Below are 21,045 nucleotides of genomic sequence, written 5' to 3'. Positions count from 1 at the left end.
TTACTTATTTTCAAAGAAAGAAATTTCCATCCCAAATAAGGCTGCAGACATTGGAGCCCTGGCCTCTGAATATAGTCCCTACTGAGTGTCCAAGTTACATTGCCCTGATCTCTGGCTTTGACTCAGCTTTTCAAAAAGTGTAGCCATAAACAAGAGCCCAGACAGCTGCACTTCTGAGTGTGTGTGCTCTCTCTCTCTCTCTCTCTCTCTCTCTCTCTCTCTCTCTCTCTCTCTCTCTCTTATCCTCCTTCCATCTCTCTTTCTCTTTCTCTTTCTCTCTATCATCTATCTATCTATCTATCTATCTATCTATCTATCTATCTATCTATATCTCTCTTTCTCTTTCTCCCACTGTCTCTATCACTCCCTGCGTCTCTGCCTCTCTCTGTCTTTCCCCTCTTTTTCTCCCTCTCCCCTCCACCTCCAACTCTCTCTCTCTCTCCCTGCTTCTGTCTCCCTTCTTTCTCTCTCTTCCTCCCATTTCCCCTCTCTGTTCCTTTCTCCCCCTCCCTCTCCTGCCTCTTCAATGTCCGACTTTCTTTCACCTTTGAACTCCTCTCTTTCTTCACTTTTTCCTCTCCACTCCAGCTCCCTCTCTCGCTTTCTTGCAGTCCTTGTCTTTTCTCCTCCATATCATATCCCCTCCCTTTTCTTTTCCTCTCCCTCTTCTTAGATGGGTGGATGAGGGGATTCTAGGTGGTTATCCATAGAATATAGTCAATAGACAGGGAAGCTGAGGGTAGGAATTCCTGCCAGTTTGGCGCTCAGCTCCCCGCCTTCAAGGCAAGGACAGACACCCCTTGGCCAGGGTCCCATGTCTAGGGAGGGAGCTTGGAAGGGGGCTCTGGAAGGAGGTGGTGTCCCAGAGGTAGGGCTGGACAGTTCAGTGACGGGCTTCCCCCCCCCCCACTGCTGGGCACACAGGCAGTGATTGGGCCCTTGTACAGCAGTCACAGAGACAGCCTCAGGTGATTTCAAGAACCTCACTGGCTTCTGCTTACTCCCCCACCTTGGACCCATGGGGGGGGAGGGGACTCCTGCTAAAAGTCAGCGAAGCACAAGCCACAGGGCCTCCCTTTGGGGTAGATGTTACCCAAGCTTTCAGAAAGCTCCCAGGGTTCCAGGCTCCTGGGAAAGCTGGGGTGGACCTGGAACACTGGGTAGCATGGAAGTGAGGCTGCCAGCTGTGTCCAGACCTCAGGCACCAGCTCCAGGAAGGTTAAATAGTCCTCTTGCCTCAGGAGCCCCCACATTATTCCTTCCCCCAACTACCCCCTACTTTCTCCTTTAATGGTTCGCCTTCTCTGCCTCCTTTCCTCTGGCCCCACTCCCCATTCTTTCCTCTGCTTCCTCCAATGCTTTCCCCCTCCTCCCTTCTTCCTCCTCCCATGCTCACTCTCTCAGTACTACCCCTAACATCCCCAGAATGCTCCTCATTCTGCCCCCCTTCTCCCAGCACTTTCTCCCCTCCTTCTCCTCCCAGTTCCAGCTCTCCCTGGGCAGCTCTCTGCTGGGGGAAAGGCTGATTCATCCACTGGTGAGCTCAGCATTCCCAAGCCCAGCCAACTTCTCCTTGTTTTTCCTTAGATTTTCCACTGGGCCACGTGACTGTTATTAGGGCCCTAGAAGGGGGAATTCCTGGGTCTTTCCTTAGAGCCCAAAGGCTCTGGCCGGCCTGGGGACAATTTACTTCTCTGTGGGGAACTAGAGCAGGAGGAGACAAATGGAAGAAGAGAGAAAGAAAGAGAGGATACAATCTGTGGACACCTCCTCAGAGGCCAGCAGGGAAACTGTCCCCAGTTATAGGACAGAGAGACAGAGACAGAGATAGAGACAGGGAGGGAAGGAAGGAGAGGAGAAAAAGAAAGAGAGAACAGGGGAGAAAGAGAGAGAGACAGAGAGACAGAGAGAGAGGGAAGGAGGGAGGGAGAGAGAGGAGAAAAAGAAGGAGAGAGAGAACAGGGGAGAAAGAGAGACAGAGAGACAGAGAGAGAGAGCAAGCGAGAGAGGGAGAAGCTGTGTTGAGTCCCCGTCCCAGTGTGGGAGGTCTCAGGCCTCAGTTTCTTCCTCTGTAAGACAAGGGGGTCAGGCCGAATGGTCTGTAAAGTCTCTCCCGGTCCTAGACTCTGTGTTCCTCTTGATTCACCAAGCACTCATGGAGTGCCTGCTGTCTCCAGGGCTCTGTCTGCTCTCCCCGCCCGGCCCGGCCTGACTTCCACCAGGTCTTTCTACTTCCTAGTTGGGCAAGTCCCTTGCTCTGTCTGGGCCACAGTTTCCCCGTCTGCAAAATGGGCTGGTCAGCTTCAACTTTTCTTTCCAGTCCTAAATCAATGACCCTGTGATTCAATCAATCATTACCCACTTATAAAGCTCCTGTAGATGGAGCAGTGGACAGAGGTGGGACTTGGAATCAGAAAGGCTTTAGGTTAAATTCTACCTCAAACAGTTCCTGGCTGTGTGGTCTGGAAAATCACTCAACTCTGTCAGCCTCAATTTCCATGTCTGTCAAATAGGGCTGATAATAGCTTCTGCTTCCCAGGGTTGTTAAATGGGTTAACACATATAAAGCACTTTACCAACCTTAAAGTGTTGTATAATGCAACTATGACTATTACTACATTTTTCTAACCCAAAGTACTTAGTACTTTGTACTTTGTACGAAGACAAAAGTGAAACAGTATCAGGGAGACCTGAATTCTGTAGCTACAAAATTAATACAAGGTAATTGTATTAGTAGGGGGAGTAATCAGGAAAGGCTTCATGGAGGAGGCAGCCCTGGAGCTGAGCCTTTTTTTTTCTTTTAGGCAATTGGGGTTAAGTGATTTGTCCCAGGTCACACAGCTAGTAAGTGTCAAGTGTTTAGTCTGAGGTCGCATTTGAACTCAGGTCCTCCTGATTTCAGGGCCTGTGCTCTATCCACTGAGTCACCTAGCTGCCCCTGGAGCTGAGCTTTGAAGGAGACTTGCGATTCTAAGAGATGCCAGTGAGGATCGCGTGCATTCCAGGCATCCCTGGAGGACGGCTGGTCCAAAAGCAAGAGATACAGCTGCTATAAGGAAGAAACAGCATGAAGGTTAGTGTGACTGGATGGTGGAGTGTGTGAAGGAAAGTAATATACCATAAGCCTGCAAAAGTTGGTTGGAGCTCAACTGAGGTTTTTAAAAAACTCACCCTGAGGTAATAGGGAGTCATTCGAATTTCTGGAGAAAGGGAGTGACATGGGCAGAACTGTATTTTGGGAAACAGTGTCCTTGATCATTGCAGGAAGGCTGGGTCCCAGCCAACTGGCTTTACCTTCGAAGCCCTACAGGACAGCCAGTGGCCCTTCCATCCCCTAGCAGTTACCCTGACCTGCCTTTGGCTACAGTGAGCTCTGCCCTGCAGCAGGATGGGAGGGAACGCTAGCAAGTCCTCTGTGAATGCCAATGTGACATCACGAGCTGGAGGGAGAGCCTGCTGTCCTGCTTCCCGGGGGGCTGCTGGCTCCTCCTGTACCCAGGCATTCCTCTCCCAAGTGTCATCACTCCCTTCCTCTAAGGGAAGCTTGCTGAAGGTCCCAGGGCGTGTGGAAATTCAGCACCACAGTGACTGTTGGTCTGGCCAGCTCCCTCCCATCAAAGTTGGTATGCTCCCATTTGTTTAGTGTGCTCAGGACCCTGTCTGCTTCTGGAGGGAGGAACTGAGAGTATAGGGCCTCAGGCAGCAGAAGACACACACCCTGTACTCTCCTCTCCAAGGACGGTTCCTTGCTATCCCTTTCCTGAGGACCCCAAAGCAGCTTCCCCAACTGTAAGTAAAAGCTTCTTTTACTCAGGGTGGGGATGGGGGACAACTTAGCCACAGGTGGGACTCCGTGGCTGGGGACAGGAGGTAATCTGAGGGAAAAATAGCACAGAGGAAGAGCAAAGTAAGGGAAGTAAGGGAAAGAGATGAGGGCAGCCTCCTGGGGACATACCTCTTTAAAGGGCTCCTTGGCATCTGGAGCCAGAACCTCAGCCTGGTGACCCAGCTACTCCCCAGCTTTGAGTGAGCCCCACCTTCTCTGAGCGTCTGTCAAGAAGGGCAGGGTCTGAATCCTGCAGGGCACCGACTATTCAACAGGATTCTGCTTGCAACACTCAGCTTTTCCCAGTTTTACTTCTGAAATTCCCATCCATTCTCTGTATTCTAGTTAACTCTCCCACTCAGCTTAACTCTCCACTTCCCTGACTGCATAATTCTCTTTCCCCAGTTCTTTCCTCCCTTTCTCTCTCTTTCCTCTTTCTCATTATCTTTTTCCATTCCTCCTCTCTGTGTCTTTACCTCTGTCTGTGTCTTCCCTTATCTCTATTTCTGTGTATCTCTCCTCTGTCCGTCTCTGTCTCTCTCTCTGTCTCTCTCTCTTTCTCTCTCTCTCTCTCTTCCTCTCTGTCTGTCTCTCTGCCTCTCTCTCTCTCTCCCTCTCTCTTTCTCTCTCTTTTCCCTGTCCCTCTTTCTCTGGCTCTCCTCTTTCTCTGTTTCTCTGTCTTCTCTCTGTCGCTGTCTCTATCTCTGTCTGTCTCTCTCTTTCTCTCTCTCTCTGTCTCTCTTTCTCTCTCTCTCTCTCTCTCTCTCTCTCTCTCTCTCTCTCTCTCTCTCTCTCTCTCTCTCCCTTTCACTTTCTCTCTCTTTTCCCTGTCCCTCTCCTTTCTCTGGCTCCTGCTTTCTCTGGCTCTCCTCTTTCTCTGTTTCTCTCTCCTCTCTCTGTCATTGTCTTGGTCCCTCTCCCCACATCCCCTCCCCCCACAAGACTCTACTTCCACTTCTGTCTCTCTGTCTAACCCCTAGGAGCTCCTTCCTTCTTTTACCTCCTTTTTTTGGGGGGTTGCCTTTCTTTTTATCCCCAGCACAGAGCACAATGCCCGGCATATAGCACACATTTAATAAATGCTAGTTAACTTGACATTGCCTCCATCTCCCCATCCACTCATGGGTGCTGCAATCTTCCTTTTTCTAGAAGTTTTTGCAAGGCAAACACCCAGGCAGCCTCGGTGCCAAATAGCCCATCTGTCTCTGAAGCCATCTGAACACCAGATGAAAGTCAGGCTCCGATTCCCCTCAGTCCCTCATGCCTTGTCCCAGCCCTGTGCCTCTGGGCTCCAATGCTGCAGAACAGGCTTTTTGGAAAGTTTCTCAATATTCAGGATTAAGGAGAGGAGGGCTGGAAAAAGCATGCCAGTGATTTCCTTGATTTCAGCTACAGGTCAGGAGCAAAGTTTGCATTTCCCAGGGAAGGAGAACAGAAATAACAGCTCCCCCTCTAAAGTTGACAGGCACTTTTCTCACAATGGCCCTGAATTGTATGTAGTCTAAGCATTATTATCCTCATCGTACAGACGAGGACACTGAGACCCGATGGGGTGAAAATGCCTCACCCAGGCCATGTGAGAGTCTTCACTGAAACCGTGGGCTCCCAGAGCAGGGAAGGCTCACTGGGCAGAGCCGCATGGCCAAGGTGCTGACCCAGAGAGACGCAAACACTTCAGCTTGAACAAATGTCATCTCTCATCCTTACTGACTCCGTGAGCATGGACAAGTCATTCCACCATTTGTGCCTCAGTCGCCTTGTTAATAAAATAAACAGGGTGGGGGCAGCTAGGCAGCACAGTGGATAGAGCTCCAGCCTTGGAGTCAGGAGGATCTGAATTCAAATCCTGCCTCAGATGCTTGACACTTACTAGCTGTGTGACTCTGAGCAAGTCACTTAACCCAGACTGCCTCACCAAAAAACAACAATAAATAAGTAAAATAAGCATACTAGCACCTGTTGTCCCTACCTCCCACAGTCAGGAACTCCAATGACACCTACAATAGAGATAAAATGTGCTGCAGACTTCAGTCTTCTAGGAACGCCAGTCATTGTCACAGATCTAGACCAGGGAGACACAACCCTCCCAGCCTAACCTCTCTCATTTTACAGATAAGGAAGCTGCTGCTACGTGTAAGTAGCAGAGACCATGAGGTCATGTCCTGGGTCTGTCCCTTACTCCTTGTATGTCCTAGGGTGACCTATTTGACCTTGGGCCTCAGTTTCCTCATCTGCAGAGAGGAGGCTGGCCTCATTGGCCACTGAGGATTCTCTCAGCTCTAGGTCTGTGACCCCAGGACCCCCACACAGGAGCCAGTATCTGAGCTCCAGTCTCCTGCTTCTGCTTAGAGCAGCAAGGTGGAGATCAGGCCCCAATCTGGCCTTTCCTCTGACTTCCTGTTTGCAGCCACATCCTGCCTAGCCATGATAGCCTCTCCTGTCTGTGACTTCCCAACTCTGTCTACCGCTGGATTGGCACCTGTGTGCACGCTGAGGCCCAGAGAGCTCTGACAAGTTGCTTTTTAAAAATTCTCATTTACATATGAACAAAATGTTTTAAACATACTTTAAAAAAAATTTTGAGTTCCAAATTCTCTCCCTTCCTCCTTTCTCTCCCCCTCCTTGAGAAGGCAAGCAATTTGATATAGACTCTACATGTACAATCATGTAAAACGTTTCCATTTTAGCCATGTTGTAAAAGAAAATGAAGACCAGAAAAACAAGAATAATAAAGAAAGCTTAAAAAGCATGCTTCAATCTATGTTCAGTCCCCATCAATTCTTTGGAGGTGGAAAGCATTTTTCATCATAAGTCCTTTGGAATTGTCTTGGATCATTGTATTGCTGAGAATAGTTGTCATTCACAGTCAATCATTGTTACAATGTTGCTATTACTGTGGACAATATTCTCCTGGTTCTGCTTGCTTCACTTTGCATCAGTTCATGTAAATCTTTCCAGGTTTTTCTGCTCATTATTTCTCATATCACAACAGTATTCCATCACAATCGTACACAATAACTTGTTCAGTCATTCCCCAATTGATAGGCATCCCAACAATGTGTTTTAATTGGCCATCATAACCATCTTGATTTGAGTACTTGGCCCTGGGCTCTGGCCCCTGAATAAATAGGCCCCTGGGGGGAAGTGGATGAAGACACACACACAAAAAGACACACCCAACAACCCAATAGTGTATAAGTACATTTGAGATCTTAGAATGCTAGGCATTATAGTGAATAGAGAGAAGAATAAGACATAGTCCCTGCCTTCCCAGAGCTTTGAGTCTAATGGGAAAAATAAAATTAACTCACATGCAGAGACAAGGAACAACAGAGAACAGCCTATAACAAAGTACAATTATGAGTTCTTGGAACAGGTACAGTAAGAGTTGACAAGAAGAAAATCACAAAGGGTTGGTATAGTCAAGGAAGGCTTCCTGGAGGACACGGCCCTAAAGAATAAGCAGGATTTGGGGCAGCTAGGTGGCACAGTGGATAGAGCACTAGCCCTGGATTCAGGAGGACCTATGTTCAAATCCAGCCTCAGACACATAACACTTACTAGCTGTGTGACCCTGAGCAAGTCACTCAACCCCATTGCCTAACCAAAAAAGAAAAAAAAAAGAATAAGCAGGATTTGGAGGCAGACAGAAAGGAGGAAAGGCATTCCCCATGATAGGAACAACATAAGCAAAGATATATGGGAGTGGGAAAGACTGTGCCTTGTTCATGGGACTGCTGATGAGGAAGCTGTCCTGATAAAAGTAGAGAAGAGAGTATGTGCTGGTGAGCAGTGGGAAATAAGGTTGGAGCAGTAGGTGACCCAGACACATGCTCCTAACACATAGTTACAAAGTATATAGCTGTGGTAATCTCTCCCTGCTCGCACATCCCTACACTTAGGCTGGATCACTCCTTTGCTACCTCACTGCCTATTTTGTATCATATTTATCTGGGTAGACGCTATGGTCTAATCCATAGTAGACTCACCTCCTTGGGGTCAGGGACTGTTGGACTTTTTCTTCACATTCCTAGCTTAGGACACAGGGCCTGGGACTCAGGAGGTGCCCACTAAGTGTTTTTGGTGCATGTATCCACTCAGTCTTGGTACCACTCACACCTCACCAGTATCCTCTGCCCCTCTGATTGGAGGGCAGAACCATGAACTTCAAAACCTCCATTTCCAAAGGGGGCCCAGACCAGCCATCTCTTTATGAATATCTTTGGACTTCTCCATCAACCTCTTCCCACCCCTCCACCCCTGCTTTCCAGATTCTTTTTCTATATTGTCTTCCCTCTTAGATTGTAAGTTCTTTGAGGGCAGGACTGTCTTATTATTTGTCTCTCTTATATAAATTACGGTGCTTAACACATAGTAGTTGCTTAATAAATGTTTCTTGTCTGATTGACATATCCAAGCATATTTGCACACATGCACTTACATGCAAACAGAGATCCACACTTTGGCATGTCCATGTGTGCCTGGTACGTACCTCTTAAATGCCTTTCTTGTCTCCCCATGCAGTGAATCTCACACTTCATTTATGAGACACTAAAGGGACTCAGGAGAACCATCCTGGCACACCCTCTCCACATGTACTCACACTCACACACACACACACACACACACAGATGATATCATCTTGGCAAGACATTCAGAGAGGAAAGGAATGGAATCAAGCAAGGAATGGGATAAGCCATCAGGACGAAAGGAGGGGTCGGAAAATGCAGGCAGAGGATCAGATGTTAGTTCTGAAAGGAGCCTGAGAGAGGACCTTCAGTGAAACGATTTGCCCAAAGTCAACTGGAACATGAACTCTGATCTCCTGACCCCAAATTCATAGCTCTGTCTATAATGCCAGAAGGCAAGGAAAGAAGGAGAGCAGGGGAGGGTAGAAGACAGAAGACAGAAAGGGAGGAAACAAAAGCAAAGAGGGCAAGGGGAGCATGAACAAAGCCAAGTGGGCGTTCCCTGCCTTCCCAGCCCCTCTATGCTTCCCACCATGGCTCCGAGATCTGAGGGTAGTGAGTGTGGAGATAAGAGCAGATAAGAGAGGACAAGAGGAATGGGCAATGGGAGAAAGCTGGAGAGAAGGCATCAGAAGAGAGTGTGTGAGGCTGAGGTCATGGAAGATATGATGTGGCATCTCTCATGGAAACAGCATGAGCTGGAGGTAGGAGGAGACTCCTGGAGAGGAGAAACATGCACCCAGGGTGGGCCCCAGCTGCCTCTCAGAACAGGCTGAGTGAGGACACATGCATGAAGGGAAAGAATCCTAGCCTTGGCCCAGATCCTGACGCAAAGCTGTGTGACCTTGGGCAAGTCTCTTCCCATCTCTGGGCTTCAGCTACTTCCTTTGACAAATGAAAGGCTAGACTTGGAGGTGCTTCCCAGCTCCAACACTCCATAAGGTACTGGGCACAATGGGTCAGTCAGACCACAAGCACTGTGCTAAGCACTGAGGATACAAAGAAAGGCAAAAGATAGTCCCTGCCCTCAAGAAGCTCCCAGTCTGATGGGGGAGACAACGTGCCATCAACTCTATGCAAACAAGCTCTAGAAAGGAGACGTGGAGGGTGACCCCAGAAAGAAGGCACTGAGCAGCGAAGGAGACTTCCAAAGGCCTCTGGAAGGTGAGATTTGAGTTGTCTTAAATGAAGCCAGGAGGGAGAGGTGAGGAGGAAGGGCATTCCCAGCATGAGGGACAGCCAGTACAAAGACATGGAGTCAGGAGATGGAATATTTCATTTGAGGAAGATCGAAAAGGCCAGTGTCATTGAACTCGAACACATGGAAAGGAGGCTGGAAAGGTCAGGAGGAGCAGGTTAGGAAAGGCTAGAAATACCCAGCGATGGCTTACATTTGATCCTGGAAGGAACAAGGAGCCGCTGGAGTGGACATGCTCACACCTGGGCTTTAGGAAAGTCAGTTTGACAGCTGAATGGTGGGGAAGAGACATGGCCGGGAGACCACCCAGCAGGCTACCAGGAGCCAGGAAAGAGGAGATGAGCCTGAGCCATGGTGGTGGCTCTGTGTGTGGAGAGAAGGGGGTGCAGGTGAAAGATCTGTGTGGCAAGATTGGACCATGCATCATGTGGGGCAAGGCAGCTGAGCCCAGAGATGCGGTCAGAGGCTGTGCACCTGAGGTCTAAGAAGGAAGGGGTTTTCAGGGGGTAGATAAGAGTGTTGCTGCTTCTTCCTAGTTTCATCCAAGTCCTATATGCCTTCTCTTCCAGGAAACCTTTCTGGATCCTCCTGGCTGTTGATGCCCTCTCCTTTCCCCAAATATCGTGCATTTATTTGTATTTACGTGTTGTATCCCAACCTAGGACAATGCAAGTTCCTTGAGGACAGGAGGTGGTCTTTGATTTTTTTTTCTTTTCTATTTCCCGTGTCTTGTATCCTGAAGTCGATTAATAAATGCTTATTGGATGGGTTGGGTTGTTTTGGACTAATGGCAGTGGGTTGAAGGACAGTCCTTTTGCCCCAGATTCAAACCCCAATTGAGATAAAGCTGTTTCTTTTTTGTGATTGACAGGTTGTCAGAGTGTGGGAGAGTTACCTGCAGAGGTCAGCCTTGAAGGGTCTGCCCACCACCGGCCAACCGGCTTCCCAGAGATGGCCTGGAATTGCTCATGGGAGATCCATGCCCAGAACAGGAATAAGGCAAGTGTGGGGAAGGGAGCATCTGCCAGCTGTACCAGGGAGGGCCCCTGTCCTGAGCAGTTCCAGGTCTCAGGCCCTTGCCCAGGTGGGCCACTGGGTCATGAAATCCTCTTACTGAAGGGTTCCCTCTGTCTCCATCCTCCTCTGGTCCTCACTGTTGGCATGAGCCGTCAGCATCTCTGAGTGCTCTAACCCTTGCCCTCCTTCGATGTGAGCTTGGGGAGGAGACAATATCGTACAAGGGAAGGAAGCCCAGCCCTGAAGTGAGGGGACACAGCTTCGGATCCTGTTTCTAATACCTACTACCTGGGTGACATAGGCCAAGTTATTTCCTTGCCCTGGGCCTCAGTTTCTCCTTTGTGAAATAAGAGTCCAAGAATCTCGGTTGAAATCTCATCTCCAATGCTTACTGCATCTGAGACCTTGACATTATACTTCCCTGGGTCTCAGTTTCTTTTCCTATAAAATGAAGGGCTTGCCTAGATCCCCTCTGAAGCCCCTTCCACTCTAGATCCAGCTAGGATCCTTGGACAGCTCCTCTCTCAGAACCAACTTCCCAGTCTCCCAGATAGGTCCCTTCTAGTTCCAACCATCAATGGAGGCATATTTTGGGGCATATTATTTTAGCCCCATCACTGAAGGCACTCACAGATACCACATGCCCAGCTCAGGTGGAGGTCACTGGGAGCAAGGCTTCTATTTCCTCTCTGCTAGGCAGGAACAGTGACCTCTTATCCCACCAGGCATCCCTCGCCATACTACATTCTGCCCTCCAACTACTTCAGCACCAAGGACTCTGTTAGCCTCAGTCTTATGTTTATCTACCCAGCCCATACAGATGGGGAGTTGGCAGCCTGGTATTCCTCCCTTCATTTGGGCCATGACAGCTCATAGCGACCAGGAAGACAACCTCCCCTTATTATCAAATTCATTTGGACAGCTACCCTGAGAGACAAGGTATGCCAATCTCCCCTTTTACAGATGAGCAAGCTGAATCCCAGAGGGCAGAAATCACTTAAGGTCATACAATTAGAGTTAGAACCAGGATAAGTAGCAGAGTTAGGATTTGCACCCAGGTCTCCAAATCCAACATTCTGGAATCATCCAGTCCCTCTTCTTCAGCCTTTCCAACACTTGGATTTAGATCCTAAAATTATGAGCTCAGAGACTCTGAGCGATGGAAAGGACCTAAGCAATCATCTGCTCTAACCCCTTTGTTTTATTTTAAGGTTTATTGTTCAATTTCAATTCAATAAACATTTATTAGGCACCTATTCTGTGCCAAATACTAAGCACAAAGGAAACAAAGAGGCAAAAGTCAGTCCCTGCCCTGAAGGAGCTTACAATCTAAGAAATGCATGCAAACAAGCAATAGGCAGGATAAAAAGGAAATGGTTAACTGAGGGAAGGCAGTGAAATGAAGAACAGTTAGGGAAGGCTTCCTCATCTATAAAATGAGCTGGAGAAGGAAATGACAAGCCACTCCAGGCTCTCTGCCAAGAAAACCCCAGATGGGGTCACAGAGTCGGCTGAGACTGAACAGCCAAAGGAAGACTTCCTAATGAGGGTAGGAGTTTAGTTGGGACTTAAAGAAAGCCAGGGAGGTCACTGGTCAGAGCCAAGAGGGAGAGGTTCCAGGCATGGCGTTACTGCCTTTTGTTTTCATAGCAAATCCTTTCCTCTTAATCCCCCTGCCCTGCCCACAGCAATCAAACTTCTTTTTGACAAGCAAAAGCATTTAAGCAAAACTAAAAAAGACACTCATCTTTCTGAGTTCAAATCAGCCTCAGATAGCTACTAGTCTGTGTGACCTTGGGCAAATCACTTCACCCTGTGTGCCTCAGTTTTCTCATCTATAAAATGAGCTGGAGAAGGAAATGGCAAGCCACTCCAGGCTCTCCGCCAAGAAAACCCCTAACAGAACTGAGAATGACTGAACAATGACAATGGTGTATCCTGGCAGTCACCCCCGGTCTATCCAAAGGAGAGAGGCAGGAGGTGGTCTGCTTGTTAGGTCATTACAATTCCAAAGTCAGACTGCCTTTTAGGATGGTTCTCATTTACGTGATTGGGTAAATCACTATGTAAGTCATTCTTCACATTATCAATTCATTCAAGTTTTCCCATATTTCTCTGAATTTCTTATGTTGGTGGCATCTATACTTATATACATATATATGTATAGATGTGTGTGTTGTATGTTTATGTAAATACATACATATGTGTGTATGTATTTGCGTGTGCATGTGTTGTGTATGTATGTATTTAAGATTGTTGTTGCTGGGAAAGACCTTAATTTAGAAAGGCCAAGGTCATCCACTGCACCCCTGGCCATCACCAGTTGTCCTAACTTTTGTCTCACCAATTCACATGCAAATCAAGACATTACCCATGATGCTGTGGACAACAACAATAACACATTTAGATGTGCATGTGTGTATATGTATATATATGTGTGTGTGTGTGTGTGTGTGTGTGTGTGTGTGTGTGTGTGTGTGTGTGTGTATGTATGTGTATTTTTCTTGTTGGTCAGTCCTTTCAGTCGAGTCCAACTCTTTGTGACCCCATTTGAGGTTTGCTTGGCGAAGATACTAGAGTGGTTTTGTTTTGTTTTGTTTTGTTTGTTTGTTTGTTTTATATTAGAGTGTTTTGCCATTTCCTTCTCCAGCTCATTTTATAAATGAGGAAGCTGAGGCAAACAGTCTGGGTTTGGAGATGTAGGCTGACCTCATCTATCACAGAGCTCAAGAAGATGAGGATAAGGATTTGGAAGAATTTTTAAAGCTAGTATATAACTGGTCAGTGTGAAAGTCCCTCCTAGGGACTCTCTGTCTCTGTCTCTCTCTCTCTGTCTCTCTCTCTGTCTCTTTCTCTCTCTGCTCCCAAGGAAGGAACTGCAAGTTTCCCAGACTCCTATACACTCTATAGTCCTGACTTTCAAATTAGGCTGTGTGACCCAGGCAAATCACTTAACCTTCAGTGGCTCACCCAACCCTCCAATGCTCTCAGTTGCAGAGAAGGGAAGATCTGTATCTCTAGATGGAGACTGTCACAGGAAATTCCCTACAAGCTGCATCAATGCAGTAACAAGCCCAGACCTCAACATTTTCAAGTCCCAGGCACTATCCTAGGTCCTGGAGATTCAAAGATATGAAAGGAAGTCTTTGACCTCAATGACTCAATTTTGGGGAGAGGGGAGGGCTACAATACATAGACTGATTCGCAAGTACACGTAAATTTGAGGAAGGAAAGGTTGAGTACTGACCACTGGGAGGAGAGGTGGGGAGGGAAGGAAGGTTTCCAGAGAAGCTGGGCTGAGCCTTGTAGGGGCATATGAGTCCTGAGAGGCAGAGATGAGGGAGGGCATTTCAGTCATGGAGACACATGCAGGTATGAGACGGGATGTTAAGTGTAGAGAACAGGCAGTGTCCAGTTTGGCTGCAGTACTCTAAGAGTATAGAGCAGAGTAGTAAGAAATAATGATGGGAAGGGACTGTGTTGTTATTCAGTCATTCCATTCATGTCTGATTCTCCGTGACCCCACTTTGGAGTTTTCTTGGCAGAGATACTGAATTGGTTTGCCATTTCCTTCTCCAGCTCATTTTACAGATGAAGAAACTGAGGCAAACAGTGTGAAGTGACTTGCTCAGTGTTACACAGCTAGTAAATGTCTAAGGCTGGAATTGAACTCAGGTCTTCCTGACTTCAGGCCACTGTAGCACGGCGTAGCTGCCCATGAGAAGACTGTAGAAGGCCTTAAATGCTAAGCTGAGGAATTTGTATTTGTCTGATCCTCACAATAGTCCTTTGAGGTGGGTAATACAAGTCCTTGTGTGCCCATTTTATAGATGAAGAAACCAAGGCTCGAGTTGATTGGCCCAGAGTCACCCAGTGGAAGAGCCAGGGTTTGAACCCTAGGCCCTCCTGACTCCCCAACCATTATATACTGCCTTTCTTAGAATACTCGGCATCCTAAGTTTTCCATAGCACTTTATAGATATGGTCTCCTTTGATCCTCATGAGCATTATTACCCCCACTCTTCAGTTGGTGAAACTGAAGGTCACAAATGTTAAGTGACCTGTCCAAGGCATAGAGTTGCCCAATGACAATGTTAGGACTCAGACCCAGGTCTTTGGGCAGCAAGTCCAGGATCTCTCTATCACACACCAACAGCATTTTAAACCCTGTATGAGTCTCTCACACCAAAAAGGGGCATCAGACCCACTGAGATGTGGTGGCATGCAGGATCAGGGTGAGGCAGAAAGATTAGTAGTCCAATGATGAGTGCTGTCAGACGGTCAAATCAAACGAGATGGTGGATCTCCCTGCGGCAAAAATGGGGAGGGGGCTGGCAGAGACTCAGAGATCTGACCCACTGGCTGCTTCTGTGGCCCTCCGTCCCTGCCTCCTTGGTGGGTTCAGAGGACAAGACGCCAGCATTTTAGGGGTGGGCTTGGCCCTTGAGATCGAACGCCAAGACTCCAAGTCAATTAACAGAAATAGAAAGGTGAGAAATTGCAGCCATAGAGACGGATGTGGGGGCTGTGAGAGCCCAGGCTGAGATCTCAAAGGCAGAGAAAAAGAAAGTGACTGTGGACAGGATTGTTGCTGGTCAGTCGGTTTCCATAGTGTCCGACTCTTCTCGGCCCATTTGGGAATTTCTTGGCAAAGATACGGGAGCATTGAGCCATTTCCTAAGAACATTATTAATCAGGTACAAACCATGAGGGACACAATTACTCTCACAGGCATGCCTGAAGGGCAGCTTATATCCCCTGAGGGAAGGGGAATATTCAAGGAAATGTGTGCTCTGGGCCACCCCTATTCTGGGCTTAGCTGTGCCTAGGCTACAGCCCTAGGTCTTGATCTGAAAAGTAAAACTTCACGTGGAATCATAGAGAGACAGACCTGTCCAGACCCCCCTTTTTTTTACAGATGAGGAAACTGAGGCATAGGAAAGTTAAGTGACTTGGCTGGGGTCACACAATTAGTAAATATTGGAGGTGGGTTTTGAATTCAGGTCTTCCTGACTGCAGGATCAATACTCCAGACACAGTTACCTCTCATCGGCATGTGATCCCAGCCCAGGAAAACAGGTGTCCCCAGGGCTGCAGGAGGATCCAAAGGGTTCCCCAGGAGCTTAGGGGGAACACTGGATTAAGTGGAGCTAGATTCCAGACGACCAGGCCCCAGCACCTCAGGTCAGTCAGGACGAACACAGGGGTTGAGAAAGCTCTTTCCACATCAGGAGCCATACCTCTGAACTCTGAACTCATTTGGTCAGCATGTTTCTCCTCCTCCCCCTGCCTCTGAGCAAAGGTGCCAAGTCAACGCAGCCTCTCTTGTCATCATCACTGACATTTCTGTAGTGCCCTATGCTTGATATACCTCAGCTCTGTGGGGGACTCCTTCCTCCACGTTAGAACTTTGCCTTTGTTCACCAAACAGAGATGACTCCAGGTGCCAGGGCGAGGCAGGGACTTGGGCTCAAGCTAGGGCCAAGGAGGTTAATGCCCATCTCCTTCTCTGCCCACAGGTGTGCCCAGGGGCCAGTGAAGCCCCAGAACTCTACAGTCGAGGCTTCTTGACAATGCAGCAGATTGAGGCCTACCCACCGCCTGTCATCATGAGCTACATTTTTCTGCTCATCTGCCTGTGTGGGTTGGTGGGGAATGGGGTCGTCCTCTGGTTTTTTGGCTTCTCCATTAAAAGGAACCCCTTCTCCATTTATTTCCTCCACCTGGCCGTGGCCGACGTTGGCTACCTCTTCTGCAAGGCGGTGCTCTCCGTGCTGCAGGCAGGGGCCTTTCCCGGCACCTTTCCCACCTACATCCGCTTTGTGTCAAGGATCCTGGGCCTGGCCGCCTTCCTCACTAGCGTGAGCCTTCTGCCAGCTGTGAGCACTGAGCGCTGTCTCTCTGTCCTCTTCCCCACCTGGTACTGCTACCGGCGGCCCAAGCACATGTCTGCCCTGGTGTGTGCCCTGCTCTGGGCTCTGGCCTTCCTGCTCACTACCATCCACACCTACTTCTGTGTGTACATTGCCCCCAGGCCCTCTTGGGGAGACTGCACCCACATGGACATATTCCTGGGCATCCTGCTCTTCCTCATCCTTGCCCCCCTCATGGTCCTGGCCTGCCTGGTCCTCCTGGTGAAGGTGGAGTGCAGGGCCAGCCGCCGCCATCAGGCGTCCAAACTCAACAACGTCATCCTGGCCATGGTTTCTGTCTTCCTTGTCTCTTCCATCTACTTGGGCATCGACTGGTTCCTCTTCTGGATCTTCGAGATCCCGGCACCCTTTCCTGAGTACATCACTGACGCATTCATCTGCGTGAACTGCAGCGCCAAGCCTGTCATCTACTTCCTAGTGGGGAGGGACAAGAAGCAGAGATTCTGGGAACCCCTGCGTGTGGTTTTCCAGAGGGCTCTCCGAGATGGAGCTGAGCTGAAGGAGAGCGGGGACACCCCTAACACAGTGGCCATGGAGATGCAGCCAACCGTGGCCACTTCCTGAGAAGTCAGGGGCAGTCCCCAGGCAGGAGAGCCGTTCCTGGGCCCCGTGCGTGCTGCTCCGTGCCCCCAACACCACTGTCACACTGTGTTTGCACCCATCCTCTCCTCCCTGTGGTTGGGAATTCCCCTGTGGCTAGAGGCTCTGGGACCTGCATTCATTCATTCATTCATTCTAGGAACATGCATGCAGCACCTATGCATACCAGCCACTGTGCTCCAAGCTGGGGTACAAAGACAGAACCAGCATGGTGCCTGCCTTCAGGGAGCTTACACTCCACTGTTACAGGGACTAACCACAGGCAGCTCTCCAGAAGACCCAGGAGGCACCTTGGGTCTTCTTGTCTCATCCAACTGGTGTCCGGCTCCTCGGAGGACTGATCCAAGCTATCCTCAGGTCTCACGTAAGCTCTCCCCTCCTTCCAAGCGGGGCCGGCCCTGGACAGCATTGTGAAGTGGAGACTGTGTCTTCAGGCGGCTCTCAGCCTCAGCCACCCCAAGTGTGGCACTGCCTCCCTTCACCCCTCCCGGCTCTCGTCCCCAGAACCCTGGCTTTGGTCACCCTCCTGGTCCTTCCCTGCCACAGTCCCCCTAGAGAAGCAGCCTACATTGAAGCGAGGCTCATCTGATCTCATTTGCCCCATGCCCTTTGGGGGACAGCAGCCGGCAAAAGGCATTTTAACCTTAGCCTTCTGGAGGCGGTGGCCCCACCTTCCTGGTCTAGTCACTTGGTACCTAGAACAGTGGAAATTTCCACAAATGCTTGGCAGACAAGGACGAAAAACCTTTCTCTATCCTTTAGCCACACTGTCCTCTGCTGTGTCCAGCAAGACTTAACTAGAGCTTCTGACCAGCCCTAGCCTAGCAGCTCAAGTGGTAAATTGTCATTGATGAGATGAAGGGAGCAAATTGAGAACCAGCTAATAGCTCAATGGGTTGTTCTTCCCAAGTTCCTCCTACATTCATTTGTGTTTTAAAAGGGCGAATCCCAGAGCTGGCCACGCCTTAACCCAAAGAAGGGATTTTTCAGGAAAGGACATTACTGGAGAAGAGAGGATTCTGGGTGAAGGAGCCTTTCAGCCTCCATCATATGACCCCCAGGGAGCTCTCCTACTGAGGATCATGGGAGATCAAGGGCATAAGGGACCTTAGGGGTCACTGAGTCCAACCCCCAAGGGCCTGCCACCAAGGGAGGCCTCTGTGAACCACCTCCGCCTGCTCCAGGAAACTGCCAACAGGGAAACGTTGGTCTAGACCTGTCCCATTAGCCAGGCTGGTCTAGACCTGTCCCATTAGCCAGCCAGGCCAGGACCCCCTAGCCCTGGGCAGGGCTGGGGACACACCACCCCACTTTCTACTCTTCCCAACAGGCCAAGCCAACCTTTCCATTTATGCCCGTTAGAGCCATGATCGGCTCACAGCCGATAGGCTGTTTCTGAACGTTTCCAAGGAAGCTCTGTCGTAGGTGGCCCTTTCTCCTGGAGGCCAGATTCCAACTCTCTGTGGTCAGAAAAGGCAGGTCTGGGAGTTCTCAACTCTTCCCAATGCCCACTTGTTTTTGTTTTTGTTTTTGTTTTTGTTTTTTACAAAGTTTTATTGATTTTTTACAATCTTGTCAATTCCAAAAAAATGTCCCACATTCTTTTTTGTAATAAAGTATGGTTAAGCCAAACAAACCAACACATTAATCATGTCTGACAATGCCCGCCCCTTTATACACCTGTAGTCTACCACCCTCAGCCAAGAAGGAGGAGGAAGAGTGCTTTCCCTTCTGTCCCCTGAAGTCAAGATAAACCCAACTTTCCACACCCCAGTGTTCCTGGCTACTGAGAGCCCCCTAAGAAGGCAGACTCAGAGGGATCGCCCTGGAGATCATCGCATCCACATGGATTATACAGACAAGGACAGTGAAGCCCCAAGTACCATGGTTAGTTCCTGGCAGAGACAGAGTTAGAGCCTAGCATTCTGGACCCCAAGGCTCTTCCCACTACATCTGGGCAATGACATTGCACATCCAGCAGGCAGAATCTGATGGCAGGAAAGAAAAGAAGGAAGGAAGGAAGGAAGAAAGGAAGGAAGGAAGGAAGGAAGGAAGGAAGGAAGGAAGGAAGGAAGGAAGGATGGAAGGGAGGGGGGAGGGAAGGAAGAAGGGAGAGAGGGAGGGAGGGAAGAAAAGGAGGTAGGGAGGGAAGGAGAGAAAAAAGGGAAGGAGAGAAGAAAGGGAGGGAGGAAGGAAGGAAGGGAGGGAGGGAGGAAAGAAAAGAAGGAAGGAAAGAAGGAAGGAAGGAAGAGCATTTATTAAGTATTTATTATGTTCCAGGCACATACTAGACTACCCCAACATTTAAGACTCCTCCCTCAGCCCACTCCTGCATCTCTCAGGTATTAAAGATCCTCTCTTCCCCCCACCACAAGGCTGAGCCTTGGCCCCCACTTGCCTCCCTCAGAGAAGGACAGGACAAAGATCCCCTAGGGGAAGTACTGTGGTCTAGGGCTGAGGTTGCGAAGAAGCCAGAATGAGCCCATCCCACAGGGGAGCCAGGATTGGGGAGCACTGGGAACCAGCTCCTCCCCAGAACTGAGTTCCTGCCCATCTCTGCTTTTGCCTCCCAGCCTGAATGTTCAGTGCCAGGGGACCCACTGACCCAAGTTCTATCCAAGAGCCACTTGTCCCAGTTCCCAGGGAGCCCCCAGCCCCCCAGCAGCCCTTAGTTTTTTCCTGGTTGCATCTTCAAAGATTGTCCCAGAGCCTTTGCTAAAGGCTCCAATCCCACCCTCCAGCCTAGGATGGATCCACTACCTCCTGCATGTGAAAGCTCTCAGCAGCCTCTGACTGGGGACCCTGGGCCCCGGCTGGAGGTGCCACACATTAGGGTTGCCTGTCTGTGAGCATCAGGCAGACTTTCTGCCTTTGTGGATGGAGACAGGAATCTCCCTACTCTGGACCACATCTGGAGCAGCTTCTCCCTTTGGCATTCTTTCCATTTTCAAATAAATTCCATACACATTTATTAAGCACCTGGCATGAGCCCGACAGTATGACAGGTGCTGGTGGCACAGAGGCAGAAGTGAAGCCATCCCTGCTTCTCAAGGAGTTAACATTCTCTTGGGGATAAGGGCTATAAATCCACAGGTAAGTTCATCTAAAGCACACACATTTATCCCAATTGCTCTGGCTCACTCTCCCAAAGCCTCCTCAGGGTCTAGGATATCCTCAAGGGCTTGGAGGAGGGGTTCTTCTCTTCTACTCAAGGCCCCCCAGTGGTGTTTTCCCCAGTGACTAGAGCCCAGCCCCTGTCAGGCACTTGGCATCGATTAGCTTTTAAAAAGCGCTATTTACTTTGCAGACGGAGCAAGAACACGGGTACTAACATCCCCCAAGGGGTGCTTCAGGGATCCAGTCTCCCCTTCACATCTCAGACCCCAGTGAGGGGGGCCCACTCTGAGCTCAGTCTTTGCCCGTATTCTCACCCAAATGTGGCACTGTGCTGGATAAGCCTCTTCTCAGCTACTGCCAGGCTGGTTTCCAAAAATCACTACTCATTCTGGCTGCAAACCCACCATGGATTCAGATTCCCACCCCGCTATTCCCGGAGGCTCACCCTGACTTTCCCTGACTTTCTTGACTTCTCATAAGGTTGGAGCATCCAGATTAATCTCCTTTACCTGGTTCCTGGGACACAGGAGTCAGTCGTTGACTCCCAGCCCCAGAGCAGGCTATGGGGAGCTGAGTCTGAACTCCCCATGGGCACGTGAGGCAGTGGATTTCCTCTGCCCAGTTGGGTCCTTCTGCTGCTTCTTTACCTACTAGAAGGGTCAAGGCTTCTGCAGGGCTTGGCTCAGGCCCACAATCACCAGCTCAAGCACTGATCTGTCCTTGAATCCCCACCTTCCCCATCTCATTTTTTTGTCTTTGTGTACTTGGGGACTTGCATGGTGACTGACACATAGAAGGTACTTCATAACTGCTCATTGATTAACTGATTGATTGAAGGCTCAATGCTCAGATTCCTAAGGCCAGCAAGAACCTGCAGCCTGCTGG

The 21,045-nt window shown here is 49.4% G+C and overlaps 1 protein-coding gene across 3 annotated transcripts; it reads left to right on the top strand.

The window, feature by feature from the left end:
* Positions 1-240: 240 nt before the first annotated feature.
* On the top strand, positions 241-18,679 carry MRGPRF (MAS related GPR family member F). Of its 3 annotated transcripts, none has more exons than XM_020970723.2 (5): positions 241-1,537; positions 2,903-3,073; positions 3,644-3,789; positions 10,365-10,492; positions 16,030-18,679. In XM_020970723.2, the coding sequence occupies exons 4-5, from the start codon at positions 10,445-10,447 to the stop codon at positions 17,005-17,007; spliced, it is 1,026 nt and encodes a 341-aa protein (XP_020826382.1). In that variant the 5' UTR covers positions 241-1,537; positions 2,903-3,073; positions 3,644-3,789; positions 10,365-10,444; the 3' UTR covers positions 17,008-18,679. The 3 variants fall into 3 exon arrangements, with proteins under 3 accessions (XP_020826382.1, XP_020826383.1, XP_078005180.1); XM_020970724.2 differs by having other exon boundaries at positions 241-2,222; XM_078149054.1 differs by lacking the exons at positions 241-1,537; positions 2,903-3,073; positions 3,644-3,789; positions 10,365-10,492 and adding an exon at positions 14,142-14,304.
* Positions 18,680-21,045: the final 2,366 nt, after the last annotated feature.

Source organism: Phascolarctos cinereus, unplaced genomic scaffold (assembly GCF_003287225.1).
Source record: "Phascolarctos cinereus isolate Bilbo 61053 unplaced genomic scaffold, phaCin_HiC Scaffold_9;HRSCAF=440, whole genome shotgun sequence".
NCBI classification, from domain to species: domain Eukaryota; kingdom Metazoa; phylum Chordata; class Mammalia; order Diprotodontia; family Phascolarctidae; genus Phascolarctos; species Phascolarctos cinereus.
This window is presented reverse-complemented; position numbering and strand designations above follow the sequence as displayed.

Excerpts from the sequence above, each read along its gene's own strand:
- MRGPRF (XM_020970723.2), top strand. The coding sequence starts at position 10,445 with ATGGCCTGGAATTGCTCATGGGAGATCCATGCCCAGAACAGGAATAAG. Across the intron at positions 10,493-16,029 it reads ATGCCCAGAACAGGAATAAG|GTGTGCCCAGGGGCCAGTGA; the intron begins GCAAGTGTGGGG and ends CTCTGCCCACAG.